Source organism: Eupeodes corollae, chromosome 2, assembly GCF_945859685.1.
Source record: "Eupeodes corollae chromosome 2, idEupCoro1.1, whole genome shotgun sequence".
In the NCBI taxonomy this organism is placed as follows: Eukaryota; Metazoa; Arthropoda; class Insecta; order Diptera; family Syrphidae; genus Eupeodes; species Eupeodes corollae.
The window spans coordinates 3784692-3811048 of record NC_079148.1 but is presented as its reverse complement, the minus strand read 5'-3'; the positions used below and the strand labels follow the sequence as shown (position 1 = coordinate 3811048).

Sequence of the window (26357 nt, the reverse complement as noted above, 5' to 3'; positions counted from 1 at the left end):
GATTTCAGCGCTGGTGTCGTTGTCTGTGTTAATAGCGGTGCCTAGGTACACAACGTCCTTAACCACCTCAAATTTATAACTCTCCATGGAGGCATTTTGTCCAAGATCTCGTTGTTCAATGTCCTTTTTTGATAACAGCATATACATGGTTTTGCTCTCATTGACCACTAAACCCATCTTCTTCGCTTCCATCGCAATGCTCAAAAACTCTCCACTGACATAACGCTTTGACCTTCCAATTGTGTCAATATCATCTGCGTACATAATAATACGGACAGGCGGATCTTAAACGCAATGTTAAGGAGACTGATGCATCTGTAGTTGGCACAATCTAGAAGGTCTTCTTTTTTATGTATCGGGCAAACTATGCTGAGATTCCACTCATCGGACATGCTTTCTTCCGACCATCATGTCATCACCTGCTGCATTAAATAGTTCGGAGGCAATACCGTCAGCTCCAGCAGCTTTGTTTGACTTCAGTTAAGATATAGCTATCTTCAGAAAGAACAAATACTTTGCAAAATAACAAAACTTTTCAGTTTTTAAAAAAGACTTAACCCTTCGTAAATTTGGGTTTGGTGAAACGTATTTTGCAGAGAGGAAAACTTTTCAATTCAAAAGTTTTCGCTTTGCAATTTTGCGTTGGTGAAACGTAAATTTGAAAAGTAAAAGTGAAAGGTTGCAAAATGAAAAGTGCTTGATGAAATAGGGCCCAATATCAAAAAATATATTATTCGTTATCCTTACAATTATTTTACACATACAATTATTTTCTAACTTATTTGTATTTTAAATTGAAATATTTTAACACATTAACTCCAATGATAGCAATAAGTGAATTTAGATTTTGAGACGATTAAAATTTCAAAAAATTCATAATTAATAGTTTCCAAAATTGTCTTGTAGACCGTTCAATTTAAGTATTATAAACACAAGTGTGCCTCAGGGTTCAGTTTTATCTCCTTAACTCTTTCTTTTGTCTAAAACTTCAAAAAAAATTTATTTTACAAATGACACTACAATCAGCTTTTTATATTCGTTTTTAGATTCATATAATATTAAAGAAGTCGCATGACAGTGAATCGCCTTGTCATAAGCATTTTTTGTCATCAAATGCATCGGTGAGATCTTTTCCGACCTTGATAGAGCAGTGTGCATTCCCCATCGTCATTCTGCACAAACGGATAAGTTCGACAGGGATGTCAAAAGTAGACATTTCTCTGTAGAGCTCTCTTACCAACGTATGATAAGCTCATTAAATTTTGATATTGACAGCATTATTCAATAGAGAATCAAAAACGGTGTAGAAATTAATGCTTACGATTTGCAGACAAACAAAACCAATGTGCATCGGTTTCTCTCCTATTCCCTTTCCTAATTGTTCGTACTGTGTTTATTCATCAAAAGGGTATTCATAACAACTTGAGTGCAAGCTCAATATACAACTTTTGGCAACTCTGTTCATATTATGATAAGGACATTAGGGTTACTTATTAGTTTCTAAAGTCGAAGTTTTCCCTAATATCGTTCTTAAAGAGTCCATTTGTAAACAAAATCATTCTTAAAATATCCCATTATAGAATTCCTTAAGCAATTTAATACAGTTTTTGCGTTACGCCTGCCATTCCCAAAATCTCATTAATCTCAATTCTGAGAAATAAATCTGTAACCATAAACATTACCCTATTCTTTCGTAGTAATTAAGAATTAAGATATATACGTTCCTTATAAACCTTTTAACGCACCCTGGGTATTGTTCTACTTTCTGCTTGCAAATGTGATCCAAATAATAGAATTTCCATTAAACCTAATGTTTGTAAAAGGAGGTCAAGACATTATTGTTATATTGAAAGGAATTATGTTATCGATTGAACATTGAACGAAAGAGGTAAGAAATCGGTAGCTGTATACACACTTAACCTTTTTTTAACTCAACATAAACAAACAATAAGGGCAGGTTAAGGAATCTCAAAACATACAAAGTATTGAATATTGCAATCATTGATATACATTTTAGGATCTTAGCATAAATAAAAGTTACACGTTCTTAGAGATCCTATGGAAAATCTGAATTTCGAGCAGTTCCTAATAAATCTTAAGGATTGATTTTTGTCTTTAAAAAAGCGTCTCTAATAAGTCGTTTAGAGTTGACATTAAACTGTAGGTTTCTATATTCCTTCAATAGGGACATACAAATGTTTGAGAATTGAAAGTCACTTGATCTTTATTTTGTATGAAAGGTTTTTCAATAACAGGTTTCTTTTGAAGCCTAGAGACGAGTATTTTTTAGATGGAGCCTATAGATGTTTATATAATTTTAAAGAAAAAGATGGTGTGACTTTAAAATTTCGATCACTTTTGTAGTGAGCTTTTTTATTTTCTATGATAAAGATTTGACTTGTTAAATGTACAAAGATAACAGCTTCAAAAGTGACAGCTGTCCAAATAGTACGTTATTTAAAATGAAACATCTTATTGAAAACACAATAAAAGAAAATGAAATAGAAAAACCCAATAGAAGACCACATTTTTATTATATAAAATAATACAAAATTTACACAAAAATTCGATTTTGAAGACTTTAATTTTTAAACACTTTCATAACCAAAAAGAAAGCAAATATCTACGACCATGAGTCTTCTCGTTTAGTTTATCCTGATCCTGACATTGAAGCAAAATAATTTGTTGCCACATCATTTGATATCGTTTGTCAAAGGAAATTAATGACCTGACATTATTTGTTATGTTTAGTTTAGTTTTGTTGTTGAAAATTCAAAAAGGGCAAAGTCGGGACTTTTTCTTTAATCCACCCTAAATAAAGTGTATATAGGTAAAAGGTATGTGAACTGTGGATAAAGTGTACAAAATTACTATAACTTTTTATTGAGTAGAAGAAATACTTATACTCGTTTTGTTGAAGAAAATATTAGTTTCGTTTATAGATATTACTTCTTTTGTTCTGTTCTGTTATAAAGAATAATGGCGAATATAAAATGTAATGTTATACACACGAAAACGGATAAGTAACGTACTGGAAGAAACTGCAGTATATTTATTGCTTTACCTATAGTTTTGTGTACTGATTCGAAAGGACTTATTTTACTTACATATTATTATCCATACCAACTTAGTAAGCATTTTTAGTACTACATTTATGCAACTTATGATGTACACTCAACTTGAGCAATAAAGTATTAACACTTACGAGAAACGCTTAAAAGAAACATGAAACAATAATTTCAAGACCAAGAGCTTGTAACAAATTTCTTTAAGTGATATTAAACTGGATTTCAAAGCATTAAGAATTAAATCGGACCTTTCAGATTATGGACGTGATTTTTTTTGTAAAAATGGTGTCGAAAACATAACAAAAATTTTCTTCAATGAGGAACACCTATCCGTTATTACAAAAAACGGATCAAATAAAGGTTGGCTCAAAATATTCTACTTTGTGAATTAGTGTCAGAATTTTAACAGAAGGATTTTCTGCACATAGAAAAGTTACTGCGTTATTGGTTTTCGATGATAACAACGTATAAAAATTCTTCATTGTTCTCAAAAATACACAAATTCAAACTACTTAAGGTCTTTAAGAAATAAAATAGGAAACAGGTGGCAATACAATATTTCAAAATGGTGAATGAAGAAAACAAAACATCTCAAGACCCCTTACTGTTAATATTTTTAAAGTTTTTGCCAGTTTTCTGACTCCCAAAATCACGCATATTTTCATACTTTTGAATATTACGATAATTTTTAAAATGTTACTTTAAGCTGTGTGGCGAAAAGGGCTAGTACATTATTGTTTGTACAGGAAATGAAAAATGACTAATGTATTTAATTAAAATAGCTTCTAAAAATACTTAACAGCATGTGATCATTTTGTATAACTTTACATTTAAACCTAATAAAAAAAACCTACTTTATTTTCCTATGTCTCCAACGTTTTTGATCAATGCTTTCAGACGACTTGTCTGACACTTTCACGCAATTTGAAAAAAAGTCTTACCAAATTATACACCTCCACCTTTCTCTTAAAATAATCCGTCCATCCATACCCGTCTGTCAACATTTTTTAATAAAACTTTAACAAAATTTTAATAACAATATTTTGTGAAAAAAAATTTGAAGTCAATATTTATTTTTTGTTCTCATAACACTTGAGTCGAAAACCATTTTTTCGTAGTTTTTTTTTTATATTGCAACAATATTTTGAATATGATCAAATAAGTTTCGTTTAATTATCTCTTTTCGTACCCGACATTTTAAGTTTAAATTTAGTAGCAATTTTTTAAAGTTTTTATTTCTTAAATACTTAAATATAAATTTGATTTTTCTTATATTATTTTCATCCGTTAAAAACGACATTTAAAACAGAATGAAATAATTTTGAAATCGAAAATTAATTTTTACCAATTTAGTTTATTTTTTGTTTGCAAGTTTTAATTTGCATCAGAAAGTTGACTGTTTGGTTCTTATAAAAAAAATTAATTTAATATTGAAAACAATATTTTTAAGTTCCTATAGGAAATTATTGCAATGGGTCCGATTTGTCAAATTGACAATTTTGATATTTCTGAACATTTCATGGTCCCTTAAGTGCAAAATTGTCACCCCGAAAATTTTACGAATACAAAATGATTTTATTAAGAAAACAATTTCGTGCAAATTAAAATTACGTTTTTAACATCTGGTAAAATTTGAGAAGAAAATAATTGACAGCTTTTTTTATAAAAAATAAAAACCTAAAAAAAACAATATTCAAATTTTCTAAAATTTGAATATCGACTAAAATATCTTTCAAAAATTTGAGATCATGGCTCCAACTTATTTTAACTTATTAGAAATATTATTGTCAATATTGAGTAAAAGTTTGAAACAAATTTAATCGATAGTTTATTTTACAAATAATAAAAACATTACAAAAAAACAATACTAAAATTTGGTTAAAATTTATTTTCGACTCAAATAGCTTTTCAAAAATAAAAAAAAATTGTCTTCAAACTTTTTTTATTTCGCAGAAAGTATTGTTTTCGATATTCACTAGTTTTTTTCTATAAAATCCAATAGTCCGTTTTTTTTAAATTAAACATACAAGATATAGTAAGCAAAAGATGAAATGAGTCACTATCTTTTATTTGTTAACAAAAATGTGAGTCGAAAATAGATTTTTACCACCTTTTAATGTTGTTTTCTTTAGGTTCTTATATTAAATGTATAAAGTTTAAATTCGATTTTTGTTAAAATTGTATCCAATGTCATTTTAGAGGTGATATCATTTTTTCTTTGTAAAATATTCGAATTGCTAAAATTTATTTGAAGTCGATATCTCTACTGGTCCTTTTAATATGGATGACGAAAAAACCTTCCCGAACGTACGAACGTACAAACGTACCTACACACGCACACACACATCTTTCTAAAAATCTTTTATTAAGATTCTACGGACCTTGAAACTTCGAGAAATGTCAAAATTTTCAATTCGACAAATCAGATCGACTGCATTTAGTTCCTATACGTCGCGTAGTTAAAAATGATGAATAGAACTAACAAATTTGAGGTTAATGCAGAGCCTTTTGGTACACCAGCATCTTTTTTAAATGTTACAAAAATACGTAGTTAATTTCATTAATTTAAATTTCAAAATATTCTGGGTTTCCAAATGGGAGCTTTAAAGCAAACTCTCCCCTTTTTCTTCCATATGTTACCTTAAAAAACTGAAGACATTCATTTTTTTTTATGTATGTATATATTTCTTAACCTGTTGAGTAATAGAAAGTGTTATTTTTACCCAGAAATATATATTCTCTTGAAAAGAAAAGTTATACCTGCCTCTGGGGGAAAAATTTGATATCGATTTTCAACTGATTCCACCTAAACGTTTTATTTTATAGGATTTACTTCCTTCAGCAATGAAGAACAATTTGTCAAAGAGTATTATATGTCTTGATAAAGTGCCAAGAAGGAAGGAAAGAAGCACCCAAAAAATGATTGTAAGTGCAAGACTCTAGGAACTCACGCCACTGACTTTTTTTTGTATTTTAAAGAAAAATCAACGACGAAGTCTTATTGTGTTATTCAAATAAAGTATTTCAAATTATTCGTTTATTCTTTTCTTCTTTGTGAAATTGCGACAACTAACAATGGTTTCCCTTTTCCTTGATGATTCTAATAATCTAGATCCCAGATTCCATGTTTACTTGGAACCTTTACAATTTCGTTTTTTGTCAATCAGCGCTCTTGAAATTTAGGCCCATTGATGGATATATTCTTCAAGTTTATCTGCAAATACCACTTAAGGAGATTGAAGGATCTTATAAAAATTCATTACGCAGAAAAGAAATTCTCAATGACCACCATCACATAACAAATAAACCCACAAGTTTTTCAAGGACCTAAGGGTAACTTCAAAGAACCAAATACTAAATCCAGCACAAGGGTGAGGTTAAACTTCAGGGACCGAAAAGAAAGTACCATCTCTTTATAAAACTGAACGCTTACGGAAATGATTGCCAAAACATACATTTTTCAAGACCATTTCAAAGAAGAAGAAAATAAAGGTCAGTAAATTAAAAATACCCTCACACATACCCATTCAAGTAAGAAGTGTTCAAAAGTAGAATTCAAAAAAAAGAGAGAAATGTTTTAAAAGAAGGACTTTATTTCCGTTTAACATCTATAAAGCCTTTTTTCGATTCTTGTGTTTTTGCTAAATTGCGTTGTTTGGAAATACGTACAATATTTCTCGAGTACTATATAAAGGTCGGTGAAGTTCAAAACGATTGAATTTCCACAGGAAATTCCTTTTGTTTTGACAAACATTTGAACACCATCAGGCGTCACTAGCAGATAGAAATACAAATAATTTTGAATTCATACTCGTTTTAGTCCTTAAGGTTAAACTGAATATTTTCGTGTATGTTAAGAGTGTCTATTGCATACTCGGATTTCTGTATAGGAACAGTGTAATGCTGGGACAAAATGTGTTCTTCAATAAAAACCACTGTCAGAGTTAAGTGGGTGTTAACATTTGGGGTTGGGATACATTATTTTTTTGACACGGGTAACCGAATATGTATTCCAAAACATGAGATGTTGGTAGGTATTTCTTTTCTTTTTATTACTCGAAAATGTACCTTAAAAAGTATGAGGAATTTTTTTAATGGTTTCTAAAATAACATTTACGACACGAATCACATGATGTGTGAGATGACTTCCATTTAATATCGGCGTGAAGGTTGGGTTAAAAATTTAATTTACATAAAAAACACATGAATTTTGGTATCCGAGTATAAAATATTGAGGAATCCTTCGTTACTATATAAGACTTATGAGATTTAGAATTATTGGTTTTTTTCTTCAACAAATATCACACAACTGCTTTGCATGATAAGATTTTAAATTAAATTAAATTTTCAATAGGATATTTCGTAATATCTCTTGAATTTTGTTTCACAAAAAATCATTTCCCTCAGTAAAATAATCAAAAAGATTCCCGAAGGAACAGGAAAAGCTTGAGGTATGACAATTATATGTTTGTTTGTCCAAAATGTTCACTATTTTAAATGTTGGTCTGGGCCCTACTCTGTAATGCGTTTCGAATGCATTTTTGAAATGTGTGATAGAAGGTCAACATAATGCGTTAGTTATTTTGCTTTTTTGAACATTGCTTTGCTTAGTTTTGTACAGACCTTTATACTATCAAAAATCGCTGACACCGTCTCGCATTGGTGGTCCTTCCGCATTTATTTATGATGGCGTAGTCTTTTTCCCACAAATTGTTTGAAGTGTTTCTGCCGTCCGAGGCGTTCGAACGTCCTTTGGCTAAATCACGAAGAGCACACATGTATTCAACAATAATTTCGAATTGCTTTTGTTTGGTATGCACATTTTTCGCTGATGATTCCCTGTAATCAAATTCATTTGCTTAAATTTTGAATAAAATTATTGTTTTCTTACTTACATTTTATCTGCTTTACACAATTTAACACCATTGTTCTTTTGTGACCTTTTAAAACGACATTCGAATTGCAATCCGTTTAGGAACACAATTTCCGTCTTCGAACGCTAATGACATTCGTAAAGACATTGAAAGGTACAACAAATCCGAATGCAGAATTGTCATTCCGTATGATCTCTTATCCGCATTAGAAAAATAGAGTCCAAAATATTCGTTTTCGAAAATATTTGTTTTCGAAGAGCATTACAGAGTACGGCCATTAGTAATTTTGTTTTAACTTATTATTTTTTGATATTATTACTTTTGAAAAGATCACCAACAATCACTAAACTATATTATATTCATCGATGAATATATTTGAATTTCAATATATTCTCCAATAAATAAAGGTATTTTTAGTAAATTTTAGAAATTTATTTATGAAAAAAGTTCAAGTAGAATTTTGAAAAATCACTATCATTTTTCGAGACAATTGTAAAAAATAACAAATGTCAACAGTCTTTGATTAAGCACTTTGTTCAAGAGTAATTTTTATACTGAAAAGCTTCTTCACTTCCTTGTTGTTCAGTACGTTTAATTATTTTAAGATAGAGTGGAGGTCAATTAGTTTTAGCAAATGAAAATATTTTATTTCTTTTTAATACCCAAAGTAACTTGTTGTAATCGGTCCGGTTTGCCAAATCGAAAATTTTAACATTTCTCGACGCTTCAAGGTCATTTAAATGTAAATAAAATATTTTAAGAGAGATGTCACTAAAAAACACACTATTAAAAGTTAGTAAAAATGTATTTTTGACTATTAGGTTAGGTAAGGTTAAAGTGGCTGCGGATTCAGAATCCATACACATAGGCCAAAAGAGAAGGCCAATGTGATACCACATGAATCTAGAGAATTACTTCCCACTAGTCGAACCATTTTGGGCATTTTATAGAGGGAAGGAGATATTTGATATCCTGTTTAGCTTGTTCACTAGGATTATCAAAAGAGTGTTCTCCCAAATGAAGTTTGCGTCTTAGTGAAAGAGCAGGGCAAGTGCAGAGGAGGTGAGATATTTGTTTCCTCTTCTTCCTCGTCCATACAGCTCCTGCAGAAGTCATTTGAGGCTACACCAAGTCGTATTGCGTGTCTGCCTATAAGACAGTGTCCCGTAAGGGAGCTAATATGAAGTCTGCTTTGAGATAACAAGTCTTTAGAGCGCTTTAGGTCCAGTGAAGGTTATATGAGTTTTGTATCTGCGCATGTTGGTAAACACCTAGAGCTTGCTATCGGAAAAGCTGTTCCTTTTAGCAGGATTTTGCATGTAGCATGAATAGGTATGACGGTCATATGCTAAAAGATGAGAAAGTTCTCAGAGTCAGAGCTGACAAGCTTGAACTCGCATGTGAGATCGATTGAGCAGATTCGGACTCGGACTCAGTTTCATATGCAAACAAATTAGTTCACTCTCTACAGTTCTGACTCAGTGATATAAGAACGATCTCAAAGCTCTTTGTATGCACTTGCACTAGTTAGAACAGTAGTTTCTATGCAGTCAGTCGAGTCCAGAAGAAAAAATGTCTTCCGAAAGCGAAAATGAAATTGTAATTATAAACAATATTGCTGAAATCTTAGTAAATTTCTAGTAAAAGGACTGAAACTAAATGAAGTTTTACTGTACGAGTCACAGTTACCACTTTTAAAGTCAAGAAAAAGAAATGATATGCTTAAAATAATAGAGAATACAGCTTTGAAACTCTGTCACACCTGTTTCATTAAATCTATACAATTTTCGAAAATCTTCATCAATTGGACATCTTCTATTTTTGTAATAAAATTATTCAGAAACTCGGCCATTTTGACAGTTGTTTATCAACTGAGTAAGAGACCCATCCCAACAATTTCTCAGATCGATCTCATGCAATCGAGCGTTTGCTCATCTTTTTGCGTATCAAAACAAGAACTTTCTCACATAGAGCTTTAGTCGAGAGATCGATCTCAACACTTTGAGTACGAACTGCCAGCTTGAGATCGATCTCGGTCCCTGTATTTTTTTTGCATACCACTCTAAGAACATTTTTATAAAAGTGAGTAAAGAGCTTGAACTCATCTTTTTCCATATGGCTCATTGTTTTTACAGTTAGTACAATTTTAATACAAATGCAAACGTTATTTTTTTTACATAATGTGTACAAATTGAAAATGAATATCAAAATTACAAATTTCAAAAACCAGGTGAAATTTTTCATTGGTCAACAAGATTTTTTTAGAAAGATGTCTGTGCGTACGTTCCAACTGTTTTTTTCGTCTTCCATACTCCAAGAACCAGAAGATATATCGACTTCAAATAAATTTTGTTATACAGATAAAATGGCAGAAAGATACAGAAAGAGTTCTCAAGAAAATTGCGTGTGTGTTTTTTCGTACCATAACAGTTTAAAAAAAAGGTGAACATATGGTAAAAATTGATTTTCGGATATTTAAGAAATGCTAGTTAAATTGGTAAAAATTTGATTTCGACTAAAAATCTTTTTAAGAAAACTAGATTTTCAAACTAAACTATTTCTTGATATGAAACACAAAAAAAAAAAAAAGTTTTTAAAATATAGTCTTGCGGACACGTACAGACCTACTAAACAAACGCACACGCATGCGAAAACATCTCTCTAATATCTTGAAATGTCATAGTGAAATATGAATATTTTTAATTCGACAAATCTGTCCGATAACCATAACTTCTAATTCTATAACATTTTGATATTTCAAAACAAAATTCTTTTATTAGGAATCAAGAAATAACCTTAATACTGGAAAGAGGGAAAATTATAAAATTAAATTATATACTACGTTTTCTTAATGACAAAAATATAATAATAAATAAATTGGGTGACTTACAACTCTCAACCATTCCAGTGTGCGAGTAATGTTGTCAGGAATGGAGGGGACCTACAGTTTATATGCCGACTCCGAACGGCTAAATATCCAGGGATTTTTATTTTTACTCGTATTTTTTTAACATCAACTTAACTTACTTTTTTATAATGAAATTATTTTGACTGAAATATTTGAAAGATAAAAATTCTCCTTAAAATAAAAACAAAAGTTCAAATGTTAAAGAATAAATCAGTGAAATACCCAGCTGCATTTCCTTCCCAAAAGTTACCACCTACTTTTAACCCAACGTCGACCTTAGCCTTAAGTGTTTGAAATGAGTTTCTTTAGTCACACTTTAAGCAAGATGAATCTGTATAAATATGTTTCACCTGATTCTATTTTTACTTTGCATTTTAATATAAAATCCTTCCATTTTTCTGTGTCTCTTTGTTTTTGTCATCATTACCATTTTGCGATACCATAGTCTCCAGCCCCTTAAAACAAAACCCATGACCATAGAATATAAATGTAGGAAGTGTAGGAGGTAGAAAGCAATTACAACAAAATAATTAATTCAAGCAATTAGACTATTCCAAAGATAATCTTACCCAAACAACACATAATTTCGACTTCAAATAAAACATTCAATATGATTATGTCAATGTATATTTGTGCCAGTGGCCATACCTACAATCTATGAAGCGTTCGTTGTCATCTTCGTGTGGGTAGGGTATATCTCTAACCTTCCGGACAATAACAAATTAGAATTAATTCCCATCTAAACACAGAGTCAAACGTTTGCTTCGATATAACTAACTGCCTCCGGTGACTGACTGATGATAATGTCATCAAAATGAGAGATTGGCAACAAAATCATTTTGAAATTCGTCCTCGTTCAGAATATAACATGCCACCAACCGATACCTGTTATCGTCACCATCCTTCGGCGTTGGTCGTCGTCAGTATCGGTGTCGTTGTCATCGTCATCGTCATCGCCATCAGGAGGTTCAATCCAACAAAAACTGCTGCAAGCTATAAAAAAACAACAATCAATATAAAAGAAAGGAGCGCATATAACAAAAGTGCCACAAGCAACAAACCAAACGAAACTCTGTCAGGGAATGCCATTTCAATATTAAGCCAAAAACCAGCCCAAAAGGCTAAGAATATTCCCAAAAGCAAATGATTATTTTACCAGAGCATATTTTCATTTGGTGGGATTATTAAAGTGAAACTTTTTAAAAGGATTCGTATTTAAATTTGTATATTAAAAACAAAATACAGGATTTCAAAGGAATTATACGAGCTTAGGTTTATCGAAACACGCAAACAATTGAATAAAAGGCTCATGGAATTATGTTTTGGTTTTATTCTTTTAAGCAACATGGGAATTAGGTAAGTAGCCTTAAGCTTAATTTTGTTGTGCTTACTTTGGTAATTGAAAACAATAACGCAGGGAACAAAAGTTAATGCCAGGTTCCACAAACGTCTTTTTAATTTGCTTTAGTCTGATCGGACGAGAAGTTAAGAGTAAATATAAATTTCAAAAACCAACTCAATAATTACTATGACTTCCAGGATAATTCAATTATGCCTAAGCCAACAGCAATTACATAAAAACAAAACCATTTTGAAGGTTTACTGTGGCGTAAGTTAAACTTAAAATTATTAACTTCCCATAGGAAGTTATTGTAATGGGTCCGATTTTTCAAATTGAAAATTTTGACATTTCTCGACGTTTCATGGTCCCTAGAGTCGAAATAAAAGATTTTTAGAAAGATGTCTGTGCGTGCGTGTGTACGTACGTTTGTACGTCCGTACGTCCGTACGTCCGTACGTTCGCGACGTTTTTATCGTCGTCCATAGCTCAAGAACCAGAAGAGATATCGACTTCAAATAAATTTTGTTATACAGATAAAAAGACAGAAAGATGCAGAAAGGGCTCTCAAGAAAATTGCGTGGGTGGTTTTTTTACCATAGCAGTTTAAAAAAAAGGTGAAAATTTTGGTTAACCCTAAATATCTTACGAACCAAAAACGCTAGAGACTTGAATTAAATTTTATATAATAAACTGTAACGTGATCTTAAAGAAATATATTTTTTGAAAAAAATCTATCTAACGGTTTTTTTTCTAAATCAAAAAAACTGAAAAAAAAAATTTGTCACCTCCTAAATTTAACGACTAACATATGATTTCATCTCCGAAACAATTTTGAGCAACGAAGAATAATGTTTTTAAAATCTGATAAAATTTTAAGAAAAATCGAATTGACAGTTTTTTTATAAAAAATAAAAATCTAAAAAAAACATTACTCTAAGTTGGTAAAAATTAAATATCGATTTAAATATCTTTTCAAAAACTTGAAATTAAGGCTTGAAGCTCATTTTATCTTATAAGAAATATTATTTTCAACATTCAGTAAAATTTTGAGAAAAATCGAATTGTCAGCTTTTTTACAAAAAATAAAAACCTAAAAAAAAAATAATAAAAGTTGGTAAAAATTGATTTTCGACTAAAATATCTTTTCAAAACTTTGAGATATTGGCTTTAATTTACTTTTAACTTTCAAAAAATATTGTTGTCAACAATCAGTAAAATTTTGAACAAAATCGAATTGACAGTTTATTTATAGAAAATTGAAAAACCGAACAAAAATTAACAAAAGTTGGTAAAAATTGAATATGGATTCAAATATCTTTTCAAAAACTTGAAAGTTAGACTTCAAACTTATTTCATCTTATAAGAAATATTGTTTTAAGCATTCTGAAAGATGTTGAGAAAAATCGAATTTCCAGTTTTTTTACAAAAAAAAAAAAACCTTAAAAAAAAATTTATAAAACTTGGTAAAAATTTACTTTCGACTCAAATAGCTTTTCAAAAATTTAAAAATATTGGCTTCAAACTTATTTTATTTTACAGAAAATATTGTTTTCGATATTCAGTGATTTTTATATAAAAATCCAACAGTCCGTTTTTTCATAAAAAATAAAATCTACAAAAAGAGTACGCAAATTTGGTAAAAATTGATACGAGTACATAAAGACAAACTTTTAAGCAAGACAAATCGACAGACGGGATGGGAAGTTATCAGTGTGGGTCGCATCCCAGCCTCTTTTTTTTTTAATATAATTCAAGTAATTTTTATTTAGAAAGTTTGTTTTTTATGGAATGTTTAATGAAAATATTTTCCAATTTTCAATCAAAATAAGGCATGTCAGTATTTTCTGTCAAAAATCTGAAACAAATTTTTGATGCACTCAGATTGATTAAAATTCAATTCATGTCTTCAATTGCCATTACAACTTGAGTAACCAGGCATTAGATTATCAAAATTATTTATTTTTATGCCTCAGCCGTTCCTTTTCCACAAGATGAGAGAAGCAATAAATAAATTAAAAATAGGTTCATAACCGCGGAAAGTCCTTCCAAGAGTGCTCATAGCTCATTTCCCTTGACTGATTTTTAAAAGCATAATTTTGCATATAGATCTAAGAGTACAAGCCGGGCAGGTAAAATACGAGTAATGTATTTTTTTCCCATTATATTGGTATACATAGTTTCTGGTTTAAAAGTGAAATTGTTTTTTTAATATTTAAGGTTTCAAAAACACACCAGAAAGGTAAAGGTGGTATTATGAGCACACTAAGTTTTTATCGTCCTTGATTTTTCCATCGCCAGTGAGGTATATATTTTGTTGACACTTTATAACTCGAAAGCGAAATTAAACGCATTCGATTACATGATGCCAGCCACCGTTCTATAAGTACGTCGTAGTACATGTACTATATGTATAGTATATGTATCTTTAGTTCACAACAGGGAAAGGAAAAAAAGGTAAAACCACTAAGAAGAATCCTGTTAAGCGGTTTCCGGTCTTAGAGCTATACGGAAATTGTTCCGAGAAGTAGAATGAAACAGGAAGGATAAAAAATACCTACTCGCATATATACTCTGTAGATAAACATCATTATAAAAACTGGTATCTATCTATGTATATAAAAGATATATTTATTTAAGGTTAGGTTCTGATATTTTTTTTCCATCCATCTGGTTTCCTTTGGCGCCATCATTCGTCAGGTCCTAGCCTTTCAACGATGATGGTTAGTTAAAGGAAAGGGATATGGTGAAAGTCATTGGATCTTTACTTTCTTGTTATCGGTTGGGAAAATCTATTTGCGTGTTTAAAATTCAAATAGTTAAATAAAAATAGAAGAAAATAAATAATTTATCAAAGAGTTAACGATTGGGAAAGACATCAGACAACACAGCAATAGTTCCAAATAATCAGCCAATAAATTTAAAAAGAAGTTTGTTTATTTGAAAACAATACTAACCAAACCATTGACAAAGGCAAAATTAGGAGATCCCAAATCTTTAGATTTATTAAGGTCTGTCAAAAACAAAAGAGAAAATAAAGGCTTTATGTTGTGATGACTTATAGAGGAATCAACCAACGAATAAATCATAGGGTTTATTTATTGGCTAATGTTCATGTGTCTGATATTCAAAGATCAAGTCAAAGTCATGACGCTGGCGCTGGGCTGGGATAATTGTGTCCTTTTAGTATATGATGTGGTGGTAATAAATCTAAGAACTTAATTTGAATGCATGGTATGTTCTGTACAGTCTACATGCGTTCTGGAGGTATTATAAGTGGATTTGTCACTAAGAACAAAGAAGCTGGAATGGATTTAAATCACGATAACAATAGGTAAAGTGCTTTTCTGAGTTATTTAAGTTTTCTATGTTATCAATTCTGTAGAGCTCTTGAAGTCCCTGTGAACATTAAATACAAAATAAATTCCTTAGATAAATTTCGAAAATATACTTAATTACAAGTATGTTTTAAAGCTTTTAAATATTAATAACATTTTTCTGGAATTAATATTAATGAACCTTCGACAAAATATACAAAGCTGTTTGTGACTTGGAAAAAATTTCCTTTACGAGAAATTGTATCTTAAAAGAAAAATTGCGATTGATTTCGTGTGAATGCTTTGATGTTAAAAACTTTTGTATGGGTAAGCAGAAAACTATCGAACATTATAAAAAAGATGAAGGAATGCAAAGAAGGCTTTTTCCTTCATCTTGTAACAGGATTTGGCTTCTTTAAATAATAAAACCGTACTAGTTAGCTCTTCTATGTAAAAATATTTTCGAGGAGTTAAATCAATACATCTGTATAGAAAAACACTGTCTTTATATATTATAAAACATTTACAAAAATATTTCTATGGCAGCAAACAGTTTGGAAGTTAGTTTCTTCTTTTAAAAACTTAGCAAAAAAGAAGCTTGAATGCGACCCACGCTGATAACTTCAAATCCCGTGTGTCGATTTGACTTGTTTTATAGGTTTGTAGGTCTTCGTGTTTTGTTTTAAAAGTTGTCAGTTAAATTATTCTTAAATATATCAACAATATAGCATATGATGAAATAGTTTGATTTCAAAATCTATTTTTGCTGATGAAACTTTAAGTCGAAAGCCAATTTTATAAGCATTTCTTGAAAGTTTTAATTTCTTAAATAAACAAATTCAGATTGGATTTAGCACAGAATGAAATCGTTTTGAAGATATTTTGCAATAACAGTTTTTAACAATTTCAGACTATTGGATATGTATACAAATTTTACTGAATTTCGAAAACCATTTTTTTGATAAAATGCAAGCCAATCTTTTAAAAGGTTGAAAGGATATCTTAGTAAAACATTACATTTTACCAAGTTTAGTGTAATACAATTTTTTTTTTAGAAAAAACTGTCAATTCGATTTTTCTCAAAATTGTATCAGATTTCAAAAACGCTACCTATTTTGCATACAATTATTTTATACATCTCACTTACTTACTTAAGGTGGTGCTATCTAAGCCCTTGAACTTTAATTCTGCTGACTGGGTCAGTGTCGCTGTACAACCCGTACAGTTCGTCGTTATATCTTCTCCTCCATTCTCCATCTATGCATACGGGACCAAAAATCACGCGAAGAATTTTTCTCTCGAAGCATTCTAGGACGTTCAAATCTTTCTTTGACAGGGTCCAGGCCTCAGCAAGCGCCATAAACGAGAACCGGGGCGATGAGTGTCTTATAGATGGTGATTTTAGATGCTTCCCAATTGCTTTCTAAATATAAAGAAGCAGCGATTTGCAAGAGTTATTCTTCGTTTGATTTCAACGCTGGTGTCGTTATCTGTGTTAATAGCGGTTCCTATTCACACAAAAGTCCTTAACCACCTAAAAGTATAGCTGTCAATGGTGACGTTTTGTCCAAGACGTCGTCGTTCAGTGTCCTTTTTTGATGACAGCATATACATGGTCTTGCCCTCATTGACCACTAAACCCATCTTCTTCGCTTCCGTCGCAATGCTCAAGAACGCTCCATGACATCACGCTTTGATCTTCCAATTATGTCAATATCATCTGTGTATGATGGAACATGGGAAGATTGTGCCTCTAGTGTTGACGGTAAAGTTGTCTTAAAACCTTTTTTGACATCAAATGCATCGGTGAGATCTTTTCCGACCTTAATAGAGCAGCGTGCATTCTCCATCGTCATTCTGCACAAAGGGATAAGTTTGACAGGAATGCCATAATGACAAAAAATGTCCGACGCGGATTTAAAATCGATAAAGAGATGGTGGTTATCGATTTGAAGTTCCTGGCTTTTTCCAAGTTCTGCCGTAGTGGGAATATTTGGCCGATAGTAGACTTTCCTGGTCTGAAGCCACACTGATAATAGGATAGGATCTTTTGGCCAATGTTAAGGAGACTGATGCCTCTGTGGTTGACGCAATTTGTTGTGTCGGGCACACTGTGCTGAGATTCCACTCATCGGGCATGCTTTCTTCCGACCATATTTTGCAGATGAGTTGGTGCATGCTCCGTACCAAGTCATCACCTGCTGCTTTAAACAGTTCAGCAGTGATGCCGTCAGCTCCAACAGCTTTGTTTCACTCAATTTAAGATATAGCTATCTTCACTTTGTCAAGGTCGGGTAGGTGGAATTATTGATCTTCGTCGCCGAGGTTGAGTGGTACAGCGGAATTCGGTTTGTCATCGCCGTTATATAATTTAGAGAAGTGGTCTTTCCATATTCTCAACATAGATTGCGGTTCCACTACAATGTTCCCCTGAGCGTCCTTACAGGCTTCGGTTCGTGGCTTGTACTCTTTTAAAGTTTTTTTTACCTTTTGGTAAAATTTACGAACCTCATTCTTATTGTGACATCCCTCTATCTCCTCGATCGCGCGCTTATCATGCTCTCTTTTTTTCCATCTAAGAAGCCGGTGTTCCTCTCTCCTCTTCTGCTCCTAGAGCTAGCGAGCAGCTCTGGTCCTCCTGTGCAGCGCCGTTTTGTATGCCTGTTGTTTCGCTGCGTGCGCTTGCCGGAATTCGTCGTAAAACTGTGGTGGCAGTGTAAAACCAAGCACTTCAGAAACGGCATCTCTGATGGCTGCAAGGCAATGTCGCCACTGGTTTTCAATGCTTAAGGCAGGCAGCATAGGACTCCTTAAGTTAGGTTATTAGAGATTCGATCATACGATTGTAGACGTCTAACGTCGCAACTTCTCACAGTACTTCCTTGTTTTGGCTTAAATCGGGACAACGAGGTAGTGGTGGGAGTAAATGTTGGCCCCTCGGAATGTTCGGATATCCTGTATGCTGGAGATCATCCTGAATCCGTTGGTACATCTCACTAAAAGTCTTTTATTTATATTGACCTTGAAACCTCGAGAAATGTCAAGATTTTTAGTTCGAGAAATAGGACCAATTAGAACAACTTCCTATGGGAAGTTAATAAATAATATGTTGGATGAGATTTTTTTTCTCCGAGCCACAAGTAATCCCCGAGGAAAAACTTTTGTTTTCTATTTTTAGCAGATTTTGAATATTTACTTAGAACTATTGTCTTAAAACTAATTTCGTAAAAATAATAATAACATCTTAAAGGTAGCAAATGATGAGTTTTATATGAACAAATTCTTAAACTGTTGGTTCTCAAAAACAAAAGATACTCAACCTGTCTAAATAGAAAATTTTCTTTTATTGAAAACTGCACAAAATTGACAATACTATATTTGTAGTGTCAAACGAAAAAGGGATATTTTTCTTATTAAGTCGATACTGTTCGATATAATAATTTTAAAAGTTTCCAACTTTTCGGCAAGTTCTACTTTCTCCGAAATTATGGTCCCATTCAATGATTCAGAAACCACCATCATAAGTATCCATTTTAAAATGTGTATACTCAGTATAGTTATGAAAAAACAACAATTATGTTGTTCAAACCTTTTTGCTCGGTTTAACTGGGATGGGTTCAAACTTTATAACCTTTTCTTAATTTTTGTTTCTATGATAATAAAGGTATCCATCAAAAAATGACAATAAAAACCGTTTTCCAATAAAAACCTAGAAATCATCATTTTTATAATGACATTTTTTACACCCCATATTTTATGACGCCATTTAAAAAAGGTTGACATTGGCAATATCAACTTATGTATGTGTGCTCAATACATGAGCTATGTGATGAAATTGAATATTTCTTTATGGTTTTTCATCCTGAATGAACTCAACCCCTCTGATTCGGAATTTTGTATTGTGTTGTCACGTCAATAAAAATCACTTAAGCTCTAACCTAATTAAATAACCAAACGTTAATCCGTGAAAAACAAGAAGAAGTAATCTTGTGTTTTTTGTCAATATGTGATGTGCAACTATGGTTGGTGGTATAAGCTCAACTGACATCAGGGCATGTGCCAATTTAGGATTAAGGATTACTGGTGGTTTGAATTTTCATCTCTCACATGATACAAATTTTTCCCATTTCCATGCCACAATGTCTCTGTCAATTTGCGAAAACAATATCAGTTTTATTTTACTGCTCGTTTGATTATAATCTCAGCTTAATAAAGTATTTGGTCGTTAAGAGAAGAAAAGATAAGTTAATTTAAAGAACATTATTTGATAGCTTTATTGGGTGAAAGCTAACATCAGACAGTTTGCATATATATTACTCAAACTTTCTGTCTATAATCATAATCCGACGATAAGGGATGAAGGTGAACGCTTAGACGTAATAATGCCCTTAGATAATACATCCTGCGATAATATTGACATCTCCTCATAAAAATGAGAAAATGGAAAAAAGAATTATTTTCCCTGAGTCATGTTTTGGCGTTGTCGGTCGGTCGTTCATCGTCGTTATTTCCAAAGAGTGCTTGAGCTTCAACTTCGCCTTTCAACTTTTTGAGAATTGCAAAGAAAACCACTCAACTGTTTAATCATTTGACGTTCTTTAAAGTTTAAAGTTGCAAAAACTCTTGTCATTGAATACCTATTTTATGTTCCTTAGAAGTGACTTGTGATTTTAAAGTTGATTTACCCTTAGGGAGTACATTCTTGCTGCTTGTGCTAGAGGGACAAGTCTGTTTAACTCAACGGTAATTAGTTAAACGGTTGGAAAAGCGAAGAGTGCGTTGTTGTGAGTTGAAGTGATGGTTTGGAAATATTTTAATGAGTTGGTCAAATTGACTGACTTTTCGATGGGTTTAACTAATGAAAAGTTGTATTTGCTCTTTTGATACTTTTATAATAATTTCCAAGTACTTTTCGCTACAATATTTAATTTTAAATGAAATAAAGATTCGTAGAAGTAAGAGTTAGATTTTACGATATTAGACTTAACATTAAATTAAATTAAATTAAATTTAACATTTCAATATTCTATGTGAATAAATAATGGCATTTGCTTTTGAGCTATGAGGAAGAATACTTTTGTTTGCAGAATTGTATTTCAGTAAAGCAAATTTAAAAATGATTTTGAGACGCTTATTCAAAGACTTACAAAGAACAGTCTTACATAGTGTTTGGTTATGATAAGGCTATTGTAAATTACAAATTTATTGAGGCATCTTAATAGACGGAAATCTTTCTATTGAAGACGCTGCATATGTATGACTCTTTTTAAAAGTTTTAACAGGAAATTTTTATTATTAGAGGAACAAATACTCAGCTTGTTTCGCACTCAAATGAAGTTCTCATATTTCATCTAGAAATTGGTATAAATACAATAATAAATCATTTGACGGTTTTTGACATATCAAAAAAAAAACTAAAATAAAAATATATTTATCAACTTGAATATTTTACGAACAAAAATGATATTGCCTTCAAAATAGTTGTATGCACCAAAAAATTAAGTTTTTGAGACCTTGGGAACTTTTTATTGAATTTAATTTATAATGTTTTTGTAAAGATTAAAAACCTAAACAAATTGGTAAAAAATTACTTTAACATTATTGCTTTCTATAAAATTATTTCAAGACTGAATGGTTTTTGTAGTGGCCGCTCGAGCGCGCTCCCCTACAATTTATTTTTGTCTTTTTACAGCCTTTGTTTATTTTCTTTACAAAAAGAAATGCAGGTATGTAGATGTTTTGTATAAAGATTTCTTGAGAGCTTTCAACAGAGCCTTCCAAAGACTTTTTATTCTTATGAATCTGGCATGCTGGTAAGTGTTTGGACTAACATGCCAGAAGTCTTGGGTTCGATCCCTGCCTATGTCATACCATATTTATCGAATCGTAAACGAATTGATCAAATTATAGATGATCAATCTACTTTATCGAGGTATTGTCAGGCCTGCCTCAGGGTAGACATTTGAGGTTTCTACTTTTTAATCTATTCGTAAATAACATTCCAGATAGTCTAATTCTCGCAGATGTTTTGTTTTATTTTGTCCTAAGTTCCAAATAAAACCATCATGAGCTAAATATCTGTAAGTGCAAAATGTTAAGGGGATTGCGTTCATTACTTAAGGTGATATTTAGTTACAGCCTTGGTTGTCCTTGACCTTGGTGTCGTATTTGACAAGAAGTTGCCTTTTTATGAAACATTTTAGTTTCAATTCCTTGTTAAGTTTTTTAAACCCCAACACACTTGTATTCAAAGATAGCTATATTTTGAAAACGATTTACATATTTTTAATAATATTAATATTGGAATATTGCAGCGTTGTTCGGTCACAACTCTTGTGACAGGATTGAAAAATTTCGAAAAATATTCACTAGGGAACTTTGGGTGGTCGAAAGATTTAACCAGCTATAGTCCTAGATGCGCATTAATAGATTTCAGGTCTCTAAGAGAATGCTTAAGAGTTCCTTTTTAAAGGGCATTCTAAATGGCAGAAAAAAGTCTCCGGGGTTACTAGCTCCTATTCTTTTTTCTGTTACTGCGAGGAATCTAAGAAACAGGGACGTTCTCTTTTTGATTCCATATCGCAGGACCAACTATGGACGAATTGAATCTTCTTTTAACTCAATTTTTCAATTTATCTCATCATGCAGCAGACTTGCAAATGAGTCGAAATATGTTTCACAATATTGTTTTAAATTTTGTCTATGATATATAATTGTTAAATTATAATTCATCATTTTTTCTTAGAAGGAATTTAAATCTTAATAAAATAGTACCGAACATTGATTTTCGACTCAAATACCTTGAGAACAAAGAAAGATTTTGAATCCAGACATATTTAATCTTGTAGATTTTGTTATTTTCAATTGATAATATGTTTCAAAAAATCCAATTGACTGTTTTTTACATAAATTTAAGTCGTACCAATAATATTAAAAAAAATGATTTAGCTTCAACTTCAATTTTTAACTGCATTCTTCGTAATATTATCTAAATCACAATTCAGTTTACAGAAAAATACCAATAAAATTTAAGATTTCTTATTTAAAAATAACTTACTCACATAATACATATTATTTGCTTAGGTATAATTTATGTCTCTAAACAATTTCGTAAAGGTCTATTTAATCAAAAGTTAAACATCCCACAGTTGAACAAAGGCTTTTAAACATGCCCCTGGTTTAGGAGAGATCAATTCTCAGTAAATTGAAAATATTTATTCATGTTTTTTTTTCTCTTTTCGTTCTGATTATTTAGTCTAAGCAAAGATTTCTTTTTTATAAATGTACCAAATACTTAACTTATAAAAGACCTTCAGTTTTAGAAAAGTTTCGAGATAAAAAGAAATTCACCCTTTTCAATTTAAATGCGCGTTTAAAGGGATAAAGACGTTTTCTTCTTTCTTTCTTTTTTTTTCTTTAAAATTAATCATTTCATTCATCGAAATGGGACTTCATTTTTATTCCTTGGGTGGGAATAAATTAATGTGGGTACATAAGTAGATGTATATGAACATTATCTTGATGAAGACATCAATGACGAGGAGCGACGCGACATCAGATAATTGGGACTGATTATCTGTAAAAAAATAAAAAAAAGTCAAATATTTTAGCATTTGCTTTTAAGTATGTTTTTTTCTTTTTATATATAATTTATGACCTAGTCGTGGTCTCCTGATTAAACATGGTTTCCTTTGTACCTTTTTCAAAAGTTTTTTTGAGAATTTGTTAAGTCTTTTTTTCTATGTTCATTCAAACATGTACATATAAATGAAAACTAGATATGAAAAAGACATAACTAATGCAAGAAAACGTTTTAATACAACAAATTTCCATCAGTTTATATAAATCAAGAATTTTCTATTAAGAGGTTACATTTTGAAAAGCCTTCTTTTAATGCAGTTGTTACTTTTTGAGGTGACATATCTTCACATTTGACAAGTAAAAAATACATCTTTTTTATAAAATTTATCGAAAAATGTTGCATCTAGGTTTTGCAATTTCAAAAATTCAATATCAAAATGGTGATTTTTTTGCATTTGTAAAACTAAAGCACTTTAAAGTCTTCGTGAAGCACCTGTACCCGTATCCACTATTTAACTGATAGTATTTTTTATTATTTGTATGGCACACAATTTCGTTTTTACAATGAAATAAACATCTATTAATTTTCTATAAAAGATACTAAATTTTGTGTAATATAAAAATAAAAATACTTATTGCAAAATCCAGTATATCCTCAAAGATTTGTCTTTAAAATATCCCATTTATTATAGTCTCTGGGAATATAGCCATAAAGTATTGCTACAGCTCAAAAAACAATACTTCAGTGTGCAATTAAAAGCAGTGAAGTAAATCCTCAAAAAGTATAGAATTTTCTTCTTCTGTGAAAAATCTTAAATAAACATGCTCCATCGCACAATTTCCATTTCTATTTCATCTTCTTTTGTTATAAATAAAACAATAAAGTATATCCAACTTAATCTCTGCCATTTATTTCCCTTTCGTTTTATTTCCATCACCAAACTCTTGCTCTAGATATATATCTCTAGCAGGAAGATATATCCGAATATTTACTCTTCCTTCCAAGGACTTTATTATCACATCAAAGATATATCTATAACACCCCAACTCCAGTATCCCCCCCACTAAATATATTCCATCAGCATTATTTGTCATCCCACAATGAACTGGAACATCTTTCGACACACTCTTTCAAGTCCATAAATTACCTAAAGCCATTTGAATAATGTCCTTGGTGGGAAATTCATTTACTCCTCGCAAAATATAAAAACCCTCGTGTGTTTCGTGTCCAATTGGATGTTTCTTCACTGTATCTTGCATGATGCTTCACAGAAGAGCATGCTTCAATTAAATACATCATTAACGTTACGTGCTACATACGTTTAGACACTGCAATAATCATTTTGTCTTTCATTTTTTTTTTATCTTCGACAGGACGATCCTACAAGGACATCAATGACGAGATAATCTGGGTGAGCATCGGCATGGGCATTACCATTGCCGTGCTCATTACAATTGCTTTATGTTACATCGTTTACGAGAAATGTCAAAAAAAGCGAGAGTACTACATTAATGCATAACGTATCTAAAAGTCAACTTCATTTGCAGCTTTAACCTGTTTTCTATATCCACATAAGTATCTGATGCTATCGGATCGAATCAGATATGGTAGGACTATCTACTAATGGTTTAGTTCGTTTCTCTTGATATTTTTTCCAACCGGAAGGAGGTTATGGTGAAGCCAAATAATAATAATAATAATAAAAAATAATGACTCACGTTTCGTCAATAAAAAAATAAATATGGCATTACGCATAGTTGACTTAACCAATAATGACATCTTCGATCAAAGAAGTTCGAACATCAAACGGAAGCGGAAACGAAAACAAAATATACATAAATAAGAATACCAATATTCTGGGACCAAAAATTATAAAAAAAAAAACAAAGAAAATATAAACAAAAAGCACAAAAACATTGAAGACACAAACAAAGAAGACAGACAGAAAAAGAAAAATTGATGTTATAGATGTAGAATACTAATTTTAAAATTAAAACGAACAACAAAAAGGATATATACATTTGAATGTTTACCACTATTTTTTACATGTGTTTAGAATAAAGATTATCCTCTTCACAAGCTTTATTAATTATATGAAAATATATTTGTAGTGTTTTAAAAATGTGTTATTCCTTACTTAAAATAAGTTTGATTGTAATCCTATTGTGACAAAAAGTATACTTTTAAAGATTTTCATTTAAAAAACTGATGTCAAAAACGCCTAATTTTTCAGTCCTTATCGAAAGAACATATAACTTTTAAGTTTATTACAGGAATTGAATGCAACATCATTTCGCGTCTTTAACTTAAAGAATTAAATTGAATGAGCACTGTAAAAAACGGGCCTTATTATTGAAACAGAATAAAAGGACTATATCACATTTTTCAAAACTGCAATAAACAATTCTAGTTTTCAAAAATAAAAACACAACAGAAAGAAGGAATTATTCAACTCTGTACATTCTAAAAGTTCTTATTCAAAATCTAGACAATATTTTCTATACTTGCCGATCTAACTCAACTCAAAAACAAAAACAAAAACAAAAACGAAAACAAGACAGTTTGTAACATTTTGAGGGTCTTCAAAAAGTATTAACACATAAACTTTTGTGTAAATCTATAAACAAAGGGTTTTATTTTAATTAAACTAAATTGAATTCTAAAGATAAAAGTATGTTATAATGTAAATTTAATACTAAGTATTTGTTTGTAAATTAAATAGAATTGATAAAATCAATAGTATGTTATTTTGGATTAAATGATGTTTTAATTTATCAATAATAAAGACTTTTGACCATCCAACCATATTTAAAACAGGTAAACTTTTAAAGTAAAAGATGTGGGTTCGAAATTTTAAACAATAGAAAGGTATTGGCATTGTTTAAATGTTCTTTTACATTGGATATAAGACTTTTCAACAATTGTGTACTTGTTTTTTTCGAAATAGCTAAAAATGTAGTTGTGTTGAAAACATTTGTTTTTATTCTTTTTGTTTTATTGTGTTTCTTAGAATCTCAAACGTGTGTTGTTTTAAAACATTTTTTCGCAAACTTTTATTTAAATACTTTTTATCTCGCAGTTCCTTTTATGTATGGCTGTTTTTTTTACGGGGAAAATACATTCGTCAAATGTTTAATCTGGTAAGAAAAAAAGGGAAATTAAAAATTAAAAATAAGATTAATAGGTCCAACTGAGGCAAAATACATTTTTAAGACCATAATTTCAATATTTAATAAAATGTGCAAAAACTTTCCAAGGAGTTCGTACAT

General features: G+C 30.9%; 1 protein-coding gene across 1 annotated transcript in view; it reads left to right on the top strand.

Moving 5' to 3' along the window:
* The window catches only part of LOC129946886 (uncharacterized), a 79824-nt gene extending 54010 nt beyond the window's left edge, over positions 1–25814 (top strand). The window contains exon 3 of the mRNA XM_056057254.1: positions 24462–25814. Coding sequence (XP_055913229.1) covers positions 24462–24607 — 146 coding nt within the window. The 3' untranslated portion in view covers positions 24608–25814. The remainder of the gene's footprint in view (positions 1–24461) is intronic.
* The last annotated feature ends 543 nt before the right edge of the window (positions 25815–26357 follow it).